This window comes from Callospermophilus lateralis, chromosome 7 (assembly GCF_048772815.1).
Source record: "Callospermophilus lateralis isolate mCalLat2 chromosome 7, mCalLat2.hap1, whole genome shotgun sequence".
Lineage (NCBI taxonomy): Eukaryota > Metazoa > Chordata > Mammalia > Rodentia > Sciuridae > Callospermophilus > Callospermophilus lateralis.
The window spans coordinates 7,867,153-7,885,230 of NC_135311.1; the positions used below are offsets into that span (position 1 = coordinate 7,867,153).

At 57.6% G+C, this 18,078-nt stretch overlaps 1 protein-coding gene across 1 annotated transcript; it reads right to left on the reverse strand.

Annotated features, from left to right (window-relative positions):
• Positions 1-729: 729 nt before the first annotated feature.
• On the reverse strand, positions 730-16,944 carry Insrr (insulin receptor related receptor). The gene is made up of 22 exons (XM_076861161.1): positions 16,860-16,944; positions 12,860-13,411; positions 10,534-10,837; positions 10,294-10,436; positions 9,949-10,093; positions 9,321-9,535; positions 8,941-9,067; positions 6,574-6,812; positions 6,041-6,208; positions 5,757-5,952; positions 5,504-5,545; positions 5,207-5,427; positions 4,876-5,012; positions 4,627-4,789; positions 4,359-4,464; positions 3,704-3,756; positions 3,293-3,522; positions 2,200-2,310; positions 1,926-2,085; positions 1,505-1,634; positions 1,235-1,369; positions 730-970 (listed from the first exon to the last, which is right to left on the reverse strand). The coding sequence occupies exons 1-22, from the start codon at positions 16,942-16,944 to the stop codon at positions 730-732; spliced, it is 3,903 nt and encodes a 1,300-aa protein (XP_076717276.1).
• Positions 16,945-18,078: the final 1,134 nt, after the last annotated feature.

Sequence of the window (18,078 nt, forward strand, 5' to 3'; positions counted from 1 at the left end):
AGGGAAGGAGACTCGGCTCTTTAAGCCTTAATGATCCAAGACTGAGGGCAAGACTGGACAAAACAGGGAATGTGCACCAAGGGAGGCCCCTGGGGAACCAGAAGGAGGAGCACCAAGCTTGGGGGTCCCTGGTGGGGCCAGGGGAGAGGAATTGGGGCAGGCCCACCAGGGCCTGGCTGGGGGCCCGCTCACCAGGCCCGGGGTTCTGGCCATGTCCCCCTGGTGTGTGGGGCCAAGGGAGGAGGTGATGCAGTTGAAGGTCGGGCAGCAATCTGCACATCCATCCTGAGCGTCCCAGGCATGGATGGACAGGGTCCAGGCCTGGCTCTGATTGCTCCTGTTGATGAACCCAGATGTCCACAGGGGGTCCTGAGCTGAGGGTGGGCTCGTCAGACTCCGCTTCCAGGGCAGATGGGCCTTCTCCTCTCAGTGGGAGCAGGGCCTCTCCCTCTGCGGGCGGTGGGATGCCTGTCCCTGGTCTAATGATTCCTCCCGCTGAGGCCCTGCTTGCTTTCCCAGGAACTCCAACTGCTGACGCTCTTTCCTGCAGGAGTCTGTTCTGACTGCACCCGCGTCTTCCTGCTCCTGCTCTCTGTCCCACTCTTGGCCGTTCCCTGCCCTGAGCATGGCTGGGTGGGAGGTGAACATCTGGACGTCTCATGGGCACAAAGATTGGGTCCCTTCCTCTTTACCCACGAGAGGCCAGTCAGCTAGGGAATGGGGAGTCCCTTAATGGCCTGGACCCCCGTTTGGGGGGCTGCCCTCTGAGGCCTCTTTTGGAGATAGTGGGGAGTCGGTCTCTGCCTCAGTGGGTAGCAAGGAGCCCAGGCCTCCCCGGCACTCTGGGCTGTAGTAGAAGGAGAGCAGGCGGAAAGAGGGCCTCAGCTCCTCCTGTATGCTGTCCAGGATGTGGGTGAAGGTCGGGCGCAGGCGTGGGTTCTGCTGCCAGCAACGGCTCATCAGCTCCTGCCTGGCAGGCGGGGGAGGCAGTGTTGAGGATCCTGGAGTCCCAGGCGCTCACTCCCAGCCTTCGGCATTGGGAGGGTCCCTCGGTGAAGTAGAGGGTCCGGGGGCGTTGTGTGTGGGAGAACCAGAGGAGGGCAGTGGCGTGGGGGTTGCCTAGTGAGAGTGCAGAACTGGCATCTCACAGCGGGCCCAGGGGGGTCAGTGGATACAGAAGCCTCAGAGGTGGCAGCCCAGGATCTTGGGGGTGGGGCAGGCAGGGGTGACTCACAGCTGAAGGGGACAGCTCTGCAGCTCCTCCAGGACCCCGCCATCCATGACAAATTTGAGCACTTGCTCATTGGACAGGCCCTGGTAGGGTTGTTCAGCCAGGGTGGCGATCTCCCAGAGCACCACACCAAAGGACCTGGAGGACACACAGGTGGGCCTGAGCCCAGCACCCTCAGGCTGCCCAGTGCAACCCGAGGGAGGGGAGGGCCCCAGGCCCCTCCCCAGATGACACCACACATCCCCAGAACCCTCTGATCCCACTGAGCCCCACCAGACATCTGAGTGGGTGGTGAAGATTCCATCTTTGAGGGACTCGGGGGCCATCCAGCGCACGGGCAGCAGCCCCTTCCCACCCTTGCGGTAATAGTCTGTCTCATACACGTCCCGAGTCATTCCGAAGTCTAGAAAAAGCGGGTGGAGGAGGTATGGAGGTCACACACCGGATCCTGCCCCAGGGATCCCTCTCCCAGCCCTCTCTGCCTCCACAGCCTCCAAGAGTCTTATGTGGGGGCTCAAAGGACCTCAGAGGTCATCTCACCCAGAGCCTTCTGACCTCGGGCCAGGAGACTCATCTGGGGACTGACTTGACGAAGTTCTCATAGGCTGTCGGGGTTGGAGCTGTGGCTCTGGGGAGCTAGCAAGGGGGGTCTCTACTCCTCAGGAGGCCCTCATCTGCCTGGCACCCTCTGTACCCCCGATCTTGACAGTGAAGTCCTGGGACACCATGCAGTTACGGGCTGCCAGGTCTCGGTGCACGAACTTGTTGGCGGCCAGGTAAGCCATGCCATCCGCGATCTCACCAGCCATCTGGATCATGTCCTCTAGTGCTGGCTGTGGGAGCCCGGGGTTGTTCTAGGGCCAAGAGACAGGGCTGGTGAAGAAGGAATCTGGACTTGTCCCCACACTGTGCCCAAGTCTTCTCAGGCTCCCCAGCCTCTGAAGGCTCAGGGTCTTCCTGATTCCCACCTCTGCTTCAGGCCTCAAAGACCGAAGATGGCTCTTGAGGTCCCCCCGGGCCATTAGCTCCATGATGACCAGAGTTGGCTGGCCTTGAGACACAACTCCCAGGAGACGCACCTGGGTTGGACAGAGAGTTTGGTTGCAGATATACCCTCCTCCTCTTGACCAACCTGGTGAAAACCTTGACCTGCTGTGACCACAGCCTGACCCAGACATCCACTCTGACCTTTATCCCAGCCATAACTCCAACCTTAATCCTGATCTAACAGCGACGCTGACCCTAACTCACAGCCCTCAGAACCTTGGTCATATCTGAAAATTGTCACATCATGAACTTGGCCCAACTCTGACTTCCATTCCAATCATGACCCTAAAAATCCTCTGGACACCCCCAATCGTGCCATGTCTCAACTCTAGCCATAACCCTAACTAAGATCCTTTCTTTCTTTCTTTCTTTTGTTGTTGTTGTGTTTACATGTGGGGTACTGGAGGTTGAACTCAGGGGCACTCAACCACTGAGCCACGTCCCCAGCCCTATTTTGTATTTTATTTAGAGGCAGGGTCTCACTGAGTTACTTAGTGCCGCACCGATGCTAAGGCTGGCTTTGAATTCATGATCCTTCTGCCTCAGCCTTCTGAGCTATTGGAATCACAGGTGTGCACCACCTTGCCCAGCCTCTAGTTTTTTAAATTTAACTTAATTTTTATTTTGTTTGAGACAGAGTCTTGCTAAATTGCTTAGGGCCTCACTAAGTTGCTGAGGCTTGCTTTGAATTTGTGATCCTCAGCCTACTGAGCTGTTGGGATTACATGCATGTGGCTTTTTTTTTTTTTTTTTTTTTTTTTTGAGGTAGGATCTCACTAAGTTGCTGAGGCTGGCTTCAAACTTTCAATCCTCCTGCCTCAGACTCCCTAGTCTCTGGGCCCAAGTCACTGGGATTACAGTTGTGCACCACCACACTTAGGTGCTGCCAATTAGGATCCTAACCACAGTCCCAACCCTGACCTTGATGGTGCCCTGAACTCATCTCTGACTCTTTCCCTCTTACCACATCACTTTTACTTTAATTATGACCCTGACAATGCCTGACCTCCTTACCACGTGGTGACACTTGAATGCCTTCATGACAGAAGCTTCCTTAAGGAATTCAATGCGTTCCCGCGGGCTGGCCAGCTCATTCACCGTCTTCAGGGCTACCGGCGTGGACTTCTCTCCAGCCTCGAGTCCTTGTGCCAGGCCCTCATAGACCATCCCAAAAGAGCCTTGGCCCAGCTCCCGGATGATGGAGATCTGCTCCCGGGGCACTTCCCACTCATCAGGGACGTACACTGAGAGGAGGAGGGGGTCATGAGGCAGGGATGCTGCTCTCTGCCTCACCTCCACCCACTGCTTCCTCCTCTTCGGAAGTGCTCTGGTCCCAAGGCCACCTTCTCCAAGTATCCTGGAAGCTTGCTTCTCCTCCGCTCTGTCTCCCTTCCCACACCACCTGTCCCCCACCCCCAGACCTACTATCAGAGGCGCTGAAGTACTCCGGATTCACAGAGGTATACAGGGTGCCATTTCTGCAACAGGAAGCAAGGGGGTCAGGCTGGAAGAGGCCTTGGGAAGGAATGAGCCATTCCAGAAAACAAGGAAGGGGACCCCTTGAGGAGGAGGGTTATTGGCCACACCCCAGCCCAGGTCAGGGTGACCCCCGGGAAAGCACAAAACACTTTCCAAGCTGATTTTGGTCTGAGGGCTGGAATATGACAGGTTGGGAGTAGGCAGACTCAGGAGTAAAGGGGTTCCTGACCCTTTGGGACATCCCTAGGACTCAGCTGACCAGTGTCCTGCTCTCACATCCCTCTTGCATTCTGTCCCAGAGGGATCTGACATCAAGTGTCTGGGACACATGCTGAGATCTCTTGTCTGTCCCCTTGCTATGGCAGGACTAGATTTATTATTTCTCATGTTGGGTCGAGAGTGCGGTGGTCCACCAGGCCCTGTGTGCCCACATGGAGGGGTTTCCCTGCTAGAATGGGGAAAATCCCAGGCTAACCAGGATGAATTGGTCACCCTAGCCTAGGGAAGAATCAATCCGCGGGGGGCAGTGCTGTCTGCTGTCTGGTCTCCCACCCTCCGACTGTGCTGACATGAGGAATAGAAGGACAGGGGGGACTATCACCTCTTCCTGCCGTAGAAGAAACCGAGGGCAGCAAGAATGATGAGCAGCATGAGCCCCACGGGGGTGACAGTGAGGAGGACGTGCAGACCGCCGGAGTCTTCCTCCTCTAGTGGTCGCAGGACAGCAGAGGGCAGGGTCAAAAATGGAAAAGTCCAAGGGAAGGGGCTGCTCCCCTCTAACCACTGGGAGACCAGGATGGGAAGGATCCGGGTAGAGGGGTCTGGTAGGCTGGGGATCAGGCAGCGTGATCTGGGGATTTGTCGTGTACCTGGGCCAAGGATGTAGAAGGCAACACTGTCCGTCCAAGAGCCATTGCCAGCCAGTGAAGTGGCCCGAACCCTCGCAGAGTAGTTCCCCGGGGGAAGCAGGGCCAGGTGGACCCCACCAACTTTGGCATATCTCAGCCGGGACACGCACAGCACTGTGGCTTCCTACGGGGAGCACAGAAGAGCTGGCTGGGAAGGGGGATGTAGGCACAAAATAGGGGCCGAGACAGGGGGTGCCCTAGGGTACCTACTTCTCCTGAGCGACGGTATTTGATTTCATACTTGAGGATGAGTCCATTGGGGTCCGGTGGCTCAAGCCACCGCAGGAGAACACTGCTCTTGCTGGCTGCCTCCCACGCCACCTTCCCTGGGATACCATCAGCCTCTCCTGCGGGAGGGGCCATCTGACAATCAGTCCACGGGTAGTTCTCTGTCTCACGTTCAAAATCAAGTTAAACTGGGCTGAGCTGCGGGGTCTGAGGAAGCTCCAGGATTATGGAAACGGGGAGGGGCGAGCAAAGCGAGTTTCTAGGGCGAGGAGGTCAGGGACAGCGGTGGAGGTAGAGGTGGGGGTGCACCTACTGTGGGGCATGGTGCGCGCAAAGACAAAGGTGGCCGCGCTGCAGCCCACGGTGTGCGCCGCGTGGTTGCAGGCGTGGATGTCGATCCGGTACTCGGTGAAGTGGCGCAAGCCGCTCAGCACAGCCCGCTCTCGGGGAACCTTGTCCTCCTGGATCTCAAAATCCGAGCTGTTGCCCCCCAGTCTGAGGGTCCCGGCGGCCCGGCGGTGCCGCACCGAGTCCCTGGAGAAGGCGTAGGTCAGCCAGGGCCCGTTCCCTGGAGTCTCGCCCCTCAATCCCCAGCGCCATCCCGGCTCACCTTTCAGGGCTCTTGTTGAGGGAGGTCACTTTCCAAGGGGACCTAAGGAGCCCGGGAAGGCACTATCAGGCCCCACTGGAACGCACCCCAGAGCGCTCTGCGACCGACCGCACACCTCCTTCTCCCCAAACCCGCCCGCCACTCAGGCCCCACCCACAAGCCAGCCCCCGCCCCCAGTCCCCACCTCTCTGGAAGACCCACCCTCCAGGCCCCGCCCGTCAGACCCGCCCCTTGGGCGTGTGCCCGGTCGCACTTGGGGATGGTGATGGCGTTGTGCAGAAAGTTTTCAAACTTCTTCTGGAACGAGGCCTCCTGCGCCTCCAGCGCGGGCAGGGCCTGTCCAGGAGGTGAGTGCTGGCAGGGGCAGCAGCCCGGTTCGGTCTCGGCCTCGAGTTCCCCATCTTCGCGGTCGAAGCGGGAGTCGTGGTTGCTGGTGGGCAGCCGCAAGCCTAGCGCCGCGTCCGTGAAGACAGTCGTTAGAGAGGGGGTCTTCCCTCCTCTGGCGCCCACCGATCCCCACCCTGCCGGCCTGCGCACCGCGGTGGCAGTAGTCGTTGAGGTAGAGGTCGCCGTCCTCCGCCAGCCTCTGCCACAGGACCAGGTAGTAGGTGATGTTTCCGTTGCGCTGGGTCGGTGGCTTCCAGCGCACCAGGAGGTGGGAGGAGGAGTTGGACGTGGAGATGACGTCTTGGGGCACCGTGGGTGCTGGGGGCGTGAGGAGAGTACCACTCAGAGGCCGCGGGTTCCCCCTCCAGAGAGGGTCTGGTAGTGCGTCCCTCTCTCTGGAGTCCACCTCCCTTCTCTGGAGGCGCAGAGATCAGTATGCTGTCCTCCCCTTCTCCAAAGTCCCTTGAGTTCTCCCAGCTTATTTCCTGCACAGTTCCAACGGCACCTCCCTAGAACCCAGCTGAATGCCCCCTGTTCTTTCTAGGACTCAGGCCTCTGACCTCCCCGTCTCTAGGACCAGACCTTCAGTGTCCTAGCCTCTCTGTTTCTGGTACCTTGGTCCCCGCCGCTCTTCTCACTAGAAACAGGCACAGTGACTTGGGTCCTCTCAGTGCTTAGCCTACCTGCAGGCAGGGTCCGCAGGTAGACGATGGGGCTCTGGGCTCCTTGATGAGGGCTGTCCTCAGCAGTGGTCAGTGTGATAGCCCGCACAAACACTGCATACTGTGTCCAGGGCTTCAGGGGGGCTAAGGTGACCCCTGGCTCTTGGGTGCGGCTTAGGGGCAGCTCCACATCCAGCAGGTTCCAGCTCTGAGTTCCGCAGGCATCTGGACCCACATGCTCTGTGGCATTCTGGAATGGGCTGAACACCCCATCCCCAGAACTGAGAACTGGCTCAGCCCCATCCCCATGGACCGTCATTGTCATTGTTCTTCCACTACGGAGGAGGGCAGAGTCATAACTCCAGACACCTGATAGACCCCGTCCTCCCTGTGATATCGGTTGCCAACCAAATTTTTACTGAATCATCTCATCGTTAGCAGGAAATATCAAGCTCTAGTCACAAGAAACATTAAAAATGTTTGCATTGTAGGCTGGGAGGGGTTGGCACATGCCTATAATCTCAGTGACTTGGGAGTCTGAGGCAGGAGGATTGTAATTCAAGGTCAGCTTCAGTAACTTAACGAGACCCTTTGCAACTTATGAGGCCCTGCCTCAAAATAAATAAAAGGACTCGAGATTGTAGCTCAGTGGTAAAGCACCCCAGGGTTCAATTCCCAGTACCCACTTCCCAATTTTTTTTTTGCATTGTGTGTGTGTGTGTGTGTGTGTGTGTGTGTATATATATATATATATATATATATATATATATATATATCTCAGAAGGTGGATATGAAGTTATCCTAATCCCCTTCCCCTCAAGTGGAATTGAGGACTCTAAACACAGCTCTATAGCCCCTGGGGGGCTAGTGACTGAGAAAGATGAAAGTGGAGCCCAATGGGAGGTGTCAAGGTAGATGATGGGGAAATCTGGGGCTTCGTGCTTATGTTCATGATATGGGTTTCTTTGGAGGGAGGCAGAGAGGTGGAATTCTTGCTGAGCAATGGACAGAACCTCAGGGGATGTCAAAGGGAAACAGGATAGATCAGTGTGGTTGCACACTTGTAATCCCAGAGATTCTGGAGGCTGAGGCAGGAGGATTGTGAGTTCAAAGCCAGCCTCCACAACTTATCCAGGCCTTAAACAGCTTAGCAAGACCCTGTCTCAAAATAAAACATAAAGAATGCTGGGAATGAGGCTCAGTGGTTAAGTGCCCCCTGGGTTCAATCCCTGGTACAAAAAAAAAAAAAAAAAAAAAAAGAAAAGAAAAGGAAAGGAAAGTGAGTGGGGGGTTTAGGCTCAGCAGGAAATGCCTGCCCTTGTTGGGATGGAAGCAGGATAGTCCAGGAGCAAGTGTTTAGAGGTGCAGAATCAATGCCAGGGGTGAGCCACGATCACAGTGCATGCATCTGAGGGAGCACAACAGTCACACTGCAAGGCAGTAATATTAGGGAGCCCCTGGAGGATCCCCATGATTCTCTGCTCTTGTTGCCCAAAAGCATCTGTGCAGATCTGTGCAGTTGGGAACTTCAGGAGTCAGGGGTTGCCATTCACATTGCAGGCCCTGTCAGTGCTTCTTAAAATGTGATCCATGAACCAGCACCTTCAGCATCGCCTAGAAGCTCTTTGGCAAAGCAGACTTACAGGCTGTACTGGGGACTAGACAATTCAGAATCTATATTGTACAAATTCTCCAGCCCCTCACGCTAGCTCCAGTCACCCACCACTGGGGAAGCCTCCCACGCTCCCCCTAAGACAGGACCTAAGAAAAAAAAAATAAGACTTCCCAATTTTGATTCATAGACAGCCTTTTCAAGCCAGATGGCTGCATCTTCTCTACCTGGGAGAGAGAATTCCTCACTCCTGCCTGCCCAGCCTGCCCTCCAAAATCCATTTCTCCCCTCTTTTTGATTCCTAGCCATGTTTGGAGGGGAAGTTCTTCTGTGTTCTAACTGTGATCCCTGTTGCTAGGGTCGTTCCATTCTCTTCAAGGAAACAAGCAACCGGTCCCTGGCCATCTCAGCACCCTCCCTTTCTCCGGCTTTAATGAAGTGCTGGCAGAGCTGCTCTTAAAACTGGCCAAATTAATGGGCACTCCCCAAACCACTGCTGGGGCAGGAGCGTGTGGTCAGTGTGGAGCATTAGCATAGTGAATTGAAGTTTAATTATCAAGCCTTCCAGCAGAGGGATCGCAGCTCCCAGAAGCCCTGACGGTCCTCATCATCCTTTGGTGAGGGAAACTGAAGTAGCGCCCAGTGTGGGCCCCACACTGAAATGTCACCTGGGGGTCCTAGCTTCCGGCTCTCCGGAGCCCCAGGCGCCCGGCCCTCGTCGGCCTCTGGCCGGTCCCTCTCTGGCGGTCCGGGGGGCGGCCCCGCCGGGTACTCACGACTCCTTGTAGTAGACGATGAAGCTGAGCAGGTCGCGGGCCTCCAGCGGCTCATAGCGCTCCCAGCGCAGCAGGATGCGGTCAGTCTCCGTCACGTTGGACACGAAGCGCAGGGTGCGAGTCTGGCCTGGGCTCAGGGACCGGGTAAACACTGCTCCCAACGTGCCCGTCACCGGCTCAAGCCCCACCCTGCCCCGAGGCATCCCGCCCACCACGGGACCTCCAAAGTGGCTGTCCCCTTCAAGCGACCCCTCCCACCCGAGCGCGTGTGCCTGGTGCGTTGCCCGGTGTGGGGATGGCAGCGGTGGGCGTCCCGCTGTGCCTGGGGGTCGCGTGGCATTGGGAGCGCTGCTCGCTCTGGGGACGGGTCTGGGCCTTACAGGCGGCGCGGTCTCCATTGGTGCGGGGGTTGATCTCAGCCTTGTTTTGCCGACCCCGGGTGCCCGTCACCTCCTCCAATCGGTAGATGTGCTCCAAGCAGAGGCGCGGATTGAAGGCAAAGTAGATCTTGCCCACAGGAATGGTGAGGCCAGTGGCCACCCAGGACCCCAGCTGTTGCAGGTTCTGGTTGTCCAGCACGTACAGAGTGTAGTTCCTGGGGGAGGCCAGGCGACCTTGTTCTGTAGGGAGGTAGGGGCTGGGGGTGCCAAGGGGGTGGCTTTGGGGCTCCTCCTGGAGGGGCTGTGCTGGATCGGATGTTAACAATTATGGCCAATCCTTATGGAGTTCTATGTAACTCTAATTTGTATTGTATATACTGCGTTCCGGGAATTATTTAAAGTACTTTACACATAACAATTTAAGTAATATTCACAGCCGCCCCCAAGAAATAAGTAGTGTTAAACTACCCTCATTTTCTCAATAAAAAACAGCCAGAGAGGTTAAGTAACCTATCCAGAGTCACACAGCTGGTAAGTGGCTGAACGGGTTCCACAGCCCATGTCTTCACCACTGTTTTGGGAATGCTGAGGGAAGGGGCTGGACGGAGGCCTGGTTCTGACCCCTTACCCATCCACCATGGCATCCCCCCGGATTAGCTTGAGGTTCTTCAAGAAGCGCAGGGACACGAGTGCGAAGGAGTGCTTGATTTTGAGGAAGCCAGTGATGGTCTCCACCAGCCCCAGGCTGCGCTGCAGTTCGGGCTCCAGGTTGTCTGAGGAAGGAAGACAGGGGTGGGGCCGGGGTAGGGAAGGGATGGCCCACAGGGCAGAGGGCAGGGGCAGCAGGGGTCCAGGGTGAGTGGGTCCTCAGGGCTGGCCTGGGTGAAGAAAGCGGTGCTTAGCTGTTGAAATGGGCCAGGCCGGGAGGGCGGGTGTGGTCAGGAGGAGGTCCACGGCCCCAGGAGGTACTGACAGCCCTGGCGGAGGTTGAGGATGAGGCTCCCCTCCACGTGGGTGCAGCCCACCAGGTCCTGTGCTGCCTGCACGGAGTCGATGGTCTTGGTGCCCACCTTGCATTCTTTCGGGCACAGCCCCTCGCATTTATGGCAGAATATGCTGGTGGGGACAGTCGGGTGGCGTGAGCTCTGGGTCCCTGAGAGCCTCCTCAGGCCTCCTCACTGGCCCAGGCTTCCTCCCTCCACCCTCCGCTCACCTGCTGCCATTGCGGGTGAAGCCTGGCGGGCACTGGGCCAGGCAGCTGCCCTGGTGGATGCCGAAGGTGGAGGCGCGGCCGGGCACCGAGCGCAGGCTGGCACAGCGCTCGGCCGTGACGCAGCGCCAGGACTCCTGCTGGTAGGTGCCTGGAGGGCAGGCTCTGTGGCAGGCTCCCTGGAAGTACAGGTGGCGGCAGGCCACGCAGGCACGAGGGTCTTCAGGCCGGCTGCAGCCCCCCAGACACTCGGCGTGGCAGCAGGCGCCCCCGGCCGTGCAGGCCAGGCCTTGGGGGCAGGGGCACACTGTGGGCAGAGAGCTGGGTCAGACCTCACCACTCCCCTCAGGCCTGTCACCCCATGCCAGCCTGACCCCATGGCCCTCTCAGCTTGCATCCTCTGATTCAGCGACACTGGTTTCCTTCCAACAGGGTCTTCTGAGGACCAGGACCATCACTCCTCTCTGTGGCTCTCCACCTCCCGCGGTGACCAGTTGGAGGTGTTAGAACTCAGGACAGAGCGGTGACCTTGCCCATCAGGGTTGCTGCTCTCCAGCCTGCTGTCCTGTCTAGGCCTGGTGCCCACATCATCGCTGGGCACGGTGCCAGGGTGAACCAGCTGGTCTTTCCTGAGCAGTGAGGCCAGGGGCAAGGTGGGCTTGGGAGCGTGTGGAGGGAAGGGTCACCACCCCTCATGTGTCCATGCCCTGCCCATTCTGCCTCCCTCTCCAGCTCCCCCTCCCCCGGGGCAGGGGGTGGCCCCAGCAGCAGCAGCAGAGGTGGGTTCAGTGCCGGGGATACAGAGCCTGGATGGGCACCGGGGCAGCTGGGTGTCTGGGAGCCATGTGTGGGGTGGGGTCAGCCAGGGTCTGTTGATACTGTACACGAGGGGACTTGGAACAGCTGTGTTTACAGCCAACAGGGAGGCTCAGGAAAGTGGCCTCTGCTACAGCAGGGATCCGGTTACTCGCCTGCCCTTATGCGGAGGCCAGGGAGGTGAGAGGAACTGACCTCCATGAACTGTCTGGAAGAGACTCCTAGGCGGATCCCAGATCCGCTCCTGGCTTCCGAAAGGTCTTCCTTCCTCCCCCTAACTTTCATTTCCCCTCCTCTAGCACCCCTCCTTCTTTCCTCCCTCTCTTCTCTACTCCTTTCCTCTGTCTCCATAAATAATCTCCTCCTCCTCCTCTCTTCTTCCTCCTCCTCTTCTTCTTCCCTCTTTTTATTTTTTCTCTTTCTCTCTCTCTCTTTCTTTCGTACTGGGGACTGAACCCAGGGTTGCTCAACCACTGAGCCATATCCCCAGCCCTTTTTAAAATATTTTATTTAAAGACAGGGTCTCGCTGAATTGCTTAGTGCCTCCCTAAATTGCTGAGGCTAGCTTTGAACTCCTGCTCCTCCTGCCTCAGTCCCCAGAGCTGCTGGAATTACAGATGTACGCCACCAGCACTGGGGATTGAACCCAGGGTGCTCTACCACTGAGCTACATCCCCAGCCCTCCTTTTAATTTTTTTATTTTTTTTTTTTTGAGACAGGGTCTCACTAAGTGGCCCAGGCTGGCCTTGAAATTGCAGTACCCCTGCCTCAGGATTCCCAGTCCCTGGGATCTCAGGTGTGGGACACTGCACTTAGCACGTGGCCATTTTTACTATCAACCAGAACCACTACAGTGGCCCAGGCGCCTCTCTAATACTCTGTGGAACTCATCCCTCCTGATAACGCTGTGACCCCTTTACAGAAGAGGGGCCTGAGGCACAGCCAGTAAGTGGTAGAGCTGAGACCTGGACCCGGCCACCTGGCTTTGACCTAAGACTGCCTGTTCAGTCTTCTGTCCATATGTGCATACTTTCTCCCCACTGCCCCATGCCTGCCTTGTTTGTACCTGTCCTTGGCCTATTCCATGACTATATGATGCTGTTCCCTGCCCCCGTACAGGGGATTGAACCCAGGGGCACATTACCACTGAACTACACCCCCAACTCTTTTTATATTTTTACTTTGAGACAGAATCTTTCTAAGTTGCCCAGACTGGCTTCCAGCTGGTGATCCTCCTGCCTCAGTCTCCTGAGTCACTGGGATTGTAGGCCTGCACCACAGGGACCTGGCTTTGATGCCATTTTGTATCTACTCCTAGTTGCTACATCAGTTACTTAACCCTCCTGAACCTCAGTTTCATTTTCTGTAAAATGGGAATGACTATAGTACCTACCTCATTGGACAAGATTAAAATCATTGGCAGTAGGTAGCCACCTGCACCATCCTGCGCCCACCCTGGCCCACCTGGCCCTGCTTCCCTGTGCCCCCGGGTCATATTCTGTGCCACACCCACCTCTCTGACAGTGGCTGGAGGTCCAGCACCTGTAGTCCGTGTGCCCACCAAAGGTGGTCCTGGCACAGGGCTCACCAGCGGCTCCCAGCACCCCTGGGCACACGTCTGCACACTCCTCGCCCAGCTTGTTGCCGACGATGTGGTTGGCACCAGGCGCAGGTTGCAGCAGTCCCCAGTCGATGGTGGACAGGTGGCAGAGCTCCTGGTTCTTCTCCACGCGCACAGCCCCGCGCAGCACAGCCCCCAGCGCGGGCAGCCCCACGTCGCGCAGGTGTGGCATCTCAAAGATGACCAGCGCGTAGCCCAGGAAGAGGCGCGCCCCCCGGATCACCGCGAGGTTGGGGAAGAGGTCCCGCAGGCTCTCCAGGCCGTAGACGCGGAAGAGCAGGAGGTAGTCGGTGACCTGGGTGAGGCGGGGGAAACTGAGGCCGCGGAAGTCCTCCCCGGTGGCCGTGAACATGAGCAGGATCTGCAAGTGGCCCTCCACCACGCTGCAGTTCTCCAGCCGCCGCAGCTCCGCCACCTCTGAGCGGATGTCCAGGCTGGGGCACACTGTGGGCACACATGGCATGCAACAGTGAGTGCATCCCGGGCCAGGCACCCTGTGGCCCCTGGCTGCTTTGGGCTAAGGGAACCACATGCGCTGCCAGACACCCAATGGTGTCAGGCTCTGCTCTGGGCAGGGGTGGCCACCTCCCAGGGCCTCACAGGGCTCACCAGCCACTATAGCCACAAGTGAGTCCTTGATTTCCGCTTCCAAACCTGCTTCCCCTCAGTCAATAACAAGTTCGCTCTTGCAGTCCTGCCTGACCTTTTTTCTTTTTGTGGTACTAGGAGTTCATCCCAGGGGTGCCCCACCGCTGAGCGACATCCCCGCCCTTTCTATTTTTTAGTTTGAGACAGTGTCTCACTAAATTGCCCAGGCTGGCCTCGAACTTTCAATCCTCCTGCCTCAGCCTCCTGAGTCACTGAGGTGACAGGCGGGTGCCACCGTGTCTTTCTACCCTTAACTTTTCTTTCCCTCCCTCTCTGTTCTGTGGGCTTCATATTTTATATAGGTCCAGAACCTGACCACTGGTCACCACTCTTGTGGTTTCCACCATCGTCTTACTCTGGATCTACAGCCTCCAAAATTGCCTTCTTGCTTCTGCCTGGCCTCCCTGTGCTGTTCTCCACTCTCAGGCCATGGTGACCTCAAGACAGCGTTGGACCACACTCCTCCTCTGCTTGAGCCCCACCTCCCATGACTCCCATCTTGCTTGATGTAAAAGTCAAAGCCCTGCAGTTTGGGCCCCTGTAACCCCCTGATTTCATTCCTTTTTTTCTCTCCTTCAACCACTTTCACCTTTTGGATGTCCCTCAAACAATCGGCCAACTCCTGCCTCAGGGTCTCTGTCCCTTCTGTTCCCTCTAGGTAGAACACTCTTCCACCTACGTGGTTTCCTCACCTTCATAAGTGACCATCTTTTTAAAAACTGGGACACTACCCACCCTCCGTCCCCTGTTTAATTTTTCTCTAGCGCTCTCAACACTGGTTAATATATAATCTACTTTATTTGTTTTGTGTATTGTAAGCCCCATAGGGCAGTGATCTTTGCTTAATTCATCCCTGGATCCTAGTGCACGGTAGAGTGCCTGACCCAAAACTGGCACTCAATAAATATTTGACAGGTGATTGAATCCTGTGGCTGGGAAGCAATGAGCACTGAGCTTCATGCCCCCCCGCTTTTTTTTTTTTTTTTTTTTTTTTTGGTGGTCTTAGGGATAGAACCCAAGGGCAGGCAGTCTACCACTGAGCTACATCCCCAGCCCTTTAATTTTTTTTTTTTTTTTTTTTTTTAATTTTGAGGCAGGGTCTCAGGCTGGTCTCAGGCCCAGGCTGGCCTTGAACTTGCAACCATCCTGTCTCAGTCTCCCAAGTTGTTGGCACTAGAGGCATGGGCCCCCATGCCCAGCGCATACGTCCTACCTTCTCTGCCTGGCTCCTGCCTTGGCTTACCCGTGAAGGACACTCCATGGCTCCCCTGGCCAGAGCTCGAATTCCAGTCCTTGGGCCCGACACTCTGGGTGTAGATGACCTGATCCCGCTCCTGTCTGCAGCCTCAGTCCTTGTTCTGCACAGCCCAGTCCAAGGCTCCTCCTAACCCTCTGATCCTCAGTCACTCACTTCCCCTTCGGGCTTAGTTGTACTTAGTCCGTCAAGGCCAGTCACGAGCATACCTGGGCGCCACCTGACACTGTTGTCTGTGTCTCCGTCACCCCCTCCAGGGAGGATGGGGCCCAGGAGTCAGCTCTGCATGCCCCATGAAGCCCAGTGCAGGGCGGAACAACAGGGCCCCTCAGGGACTGTGGACCACGGGCATCTGCGTCCCACATTCCTCCCTCCCCGGGGACCCAGAATGCCCGGCCCCAGGTCTGCTCCCTGTTGTCGCCCAAGGCACTCAGGGCTCTTCCCCTGTAGGGGCTGGATGCCTGCTTCAGTGTCTCCCAAGGGGCCTTGCGTGGCTCCCCTTGCTGAAGCTGCAAGTCTGGTCCAGCTGACCTGTCCAGCCTCTGCTGCCTCCCTTCCCACCTGGCGCTGCGGCAACGTCACACGCACGCTGGCCAGGCTCATTCGGTGATGGTTTGTTAGAGGGGCCGGGGCAGGGGAGGCTGGCTCCCAGGGGCTTGCTTCCCACCTTCTTCACATGGTTATTAGTGGTCCTGAGCTTGGCTCTGCCCAGCAGCTGTGTGTGTGTGTGTGTGTGTGTCTGGGCTCAGGCAGCCGGGCACACACACCAAAGGGAGGCAGAGAATGGGAAGACACTTCTAGCCCTCCAGGAGAAGGCCAATCAGGCTCTGCCAGGCAGATGGGGGGTTCTCTCAGGCGCCCACTTCCCATCATGCCCCTGCCTCTCTAGGGCTCCCCTGATGGGAGTCATTTGGAAAAACAAATCTAAGACCTTTGCAAATTAACCCCTGCCTTCCCTCAAGGCACAGCTCTGCAGAGCTGCACTGGGAACGCAGCATCTGTGTCCCCTGACCAAACGCTGACCCCACCCGCCCAGGGACATGCTCCTGCCCTGACAACTGTGTTCCCAGCTGGCATCCACAGGGCCCTGTCCTGGCACAGCAACGGAGGGGGAGAGGAGGGGGCTCAGTGGAGGGGCACTGTGGTTTGCAGGCAGAGACTCTGTGACTAGCACCCTCAGGGGACCCCCGACCCCAACCCATTTGCATCACTCCCCTGTCTCCGTAGGAAGGGGAGGCTCCCCCAGTCTCAAGGACATCATGAGACCCCTCAGGCAGGCACAGAGCTCCCTCAGTCTGGAGGGGGGTGGTGGGATTGAGGAAGGGGATCCCACTTAGCCTTCCCCCTTTGACTCTTCCCCCCACTGCTCCTTTTCCTCCCCCCACTGATCCCCTGCTGTGCCCATGAGGGCCACTTGCCTTCAAGGTCACACCAGCTTCTGATCCCTACTTGTGGAAAGTGTCCATCTGGGGACGAAGGCTGAGACACTAAGGAAAGGCAGCTCTTCCCCAGAGCCAGTCCCTCTCCCTACAGCAGATAGGTGCTAAGAGTGGGGGACCAGGGACAGGGCCCTGAATGCAGGAGCTCGGGACCTGTCTAGGTTTACTGCCCCATTGACTGAGCCTGTTTCCCGCCTGCACATTCAGTTACTTAATAGCATCTGGTTCTCAGCTACCTGTCCCAGCCTTGTCCCTTCCCATTCCATGGCCCCACAAATGACCTCACACTCTTACAGCCTCATTTATGGTTCTCAAACAGATTTTACAAGGATCATGATTTCACAAACGGGAATGGAATGGAAGAGTCCTCATCTTCTAGGGAGCTGAGAGAAAAACTGTTTTTTCCCAATGGGAAGTCCTTCTGGGAGCTGACCTAAGTCTTCACATTGCAGTAAAGAATAAGATGAATTCCAGCCGGAGGCTCGGTTGTTTGGCTTCCCAGCTCTCTGGGAGGGAGATGGAGGTCTGGGCGACAGTGCTGGGGACTCACCCTCTAGTGTATCCAGGCCAAATCCCAAGGAGAGGAGAATCATAAGGTGGCAGGCTCCCCAGGGCCACAGACCAGGCACTGCCATGGTCCCAGCCCTGGCTTGTGTCCCGTCTTGGCCCTCCTCCGGGTGGCTCCAGAGAAAAGAAGGGTCTGACCACCTTAAAGGACGCCAAGACCCAGGCTTCGAAAGGAGGGGCAGGGCGAGGGCAGGGCGAGCAGGAATCCCCGCTCTGACAGCTGAGGCAGAGGAGGAAATGCGACCACAGACGCGGCCAGTGACAGGCTGCTGGAGACTCGGGACTCCGTGTGACTCCAGAGACCGAGAGATGGGAACAGCGAGCAGTGACAGGGAGAGCCTCAGAAAGGACCCCAAAGGGAGAAAGTGACACAGGGTTCAAGAGCGGCCTCCGAGGTGAGGCGGAGCGCAAGCCCAGGGAGAGCCCCGGGGAGGCCGAGCGTCGGGTCCCTCCTGGGCACACTGGGCCAGCGCCCGCGGCCGCGCTCCGGCCACATCTCCCGGGGCGGGCCCGCCGGCCGCGCCCAGCCCCGTCCTCCCCGCCCCCAGTCGAAACGCGTGGGTTTGCCGGGACTTCGCCCGTCTCTCCGCCCCTCCCGCTAAGCCAAAATATTTAGCCTGACAACTGAGGGGCACAGATCTGTTGGGGAAATAAGGTCCAATTACGAGGGTGGGTGGGGGAGAGGCAAGGACCGAGCTCCGGCTGCCCCGGGTCCTCTGCCCCTCAGCCCTGCTGCAGATTCCTCCAAGTGGACCTGCGCAGCCGGACAGACCCACAGCGCCCCGTGTCCTGGGGGAGAGGTGTTTCTGGATTCTACCAACAGGTGCCTTGACACCTGCGGGGCCACTCCGAACAGCCTCGACCCGGAGGAGACTGTTGGAACCTGGCGGGGAGGTGGACAGTGTCTCCTGAATACTCAAGCCCCGCGCCTCACAGAGCCTCTCTCAGCCTCAGGGCCACACTTGTCCTTGGTCCCTTACGGAGGGCATCACCCTGGGAGGCTCCGCCTCTGTACGCTCACCTTAGTGAACTCAGGCTGCCCGGTCGGTCTATCTGTGTATCCCTGTGTCGGGGGCCTTGGGGGACCATCCGTGCAGGGGCCCTAGGAGGATTTCCTTCCCCGCTGCCTGGGCACCTGTCGACCTCCTTCCCCGAAGTCCCTCCTCCTCCCTCTCCCCTCCCTCTCCTGGTCTTGAGAATGA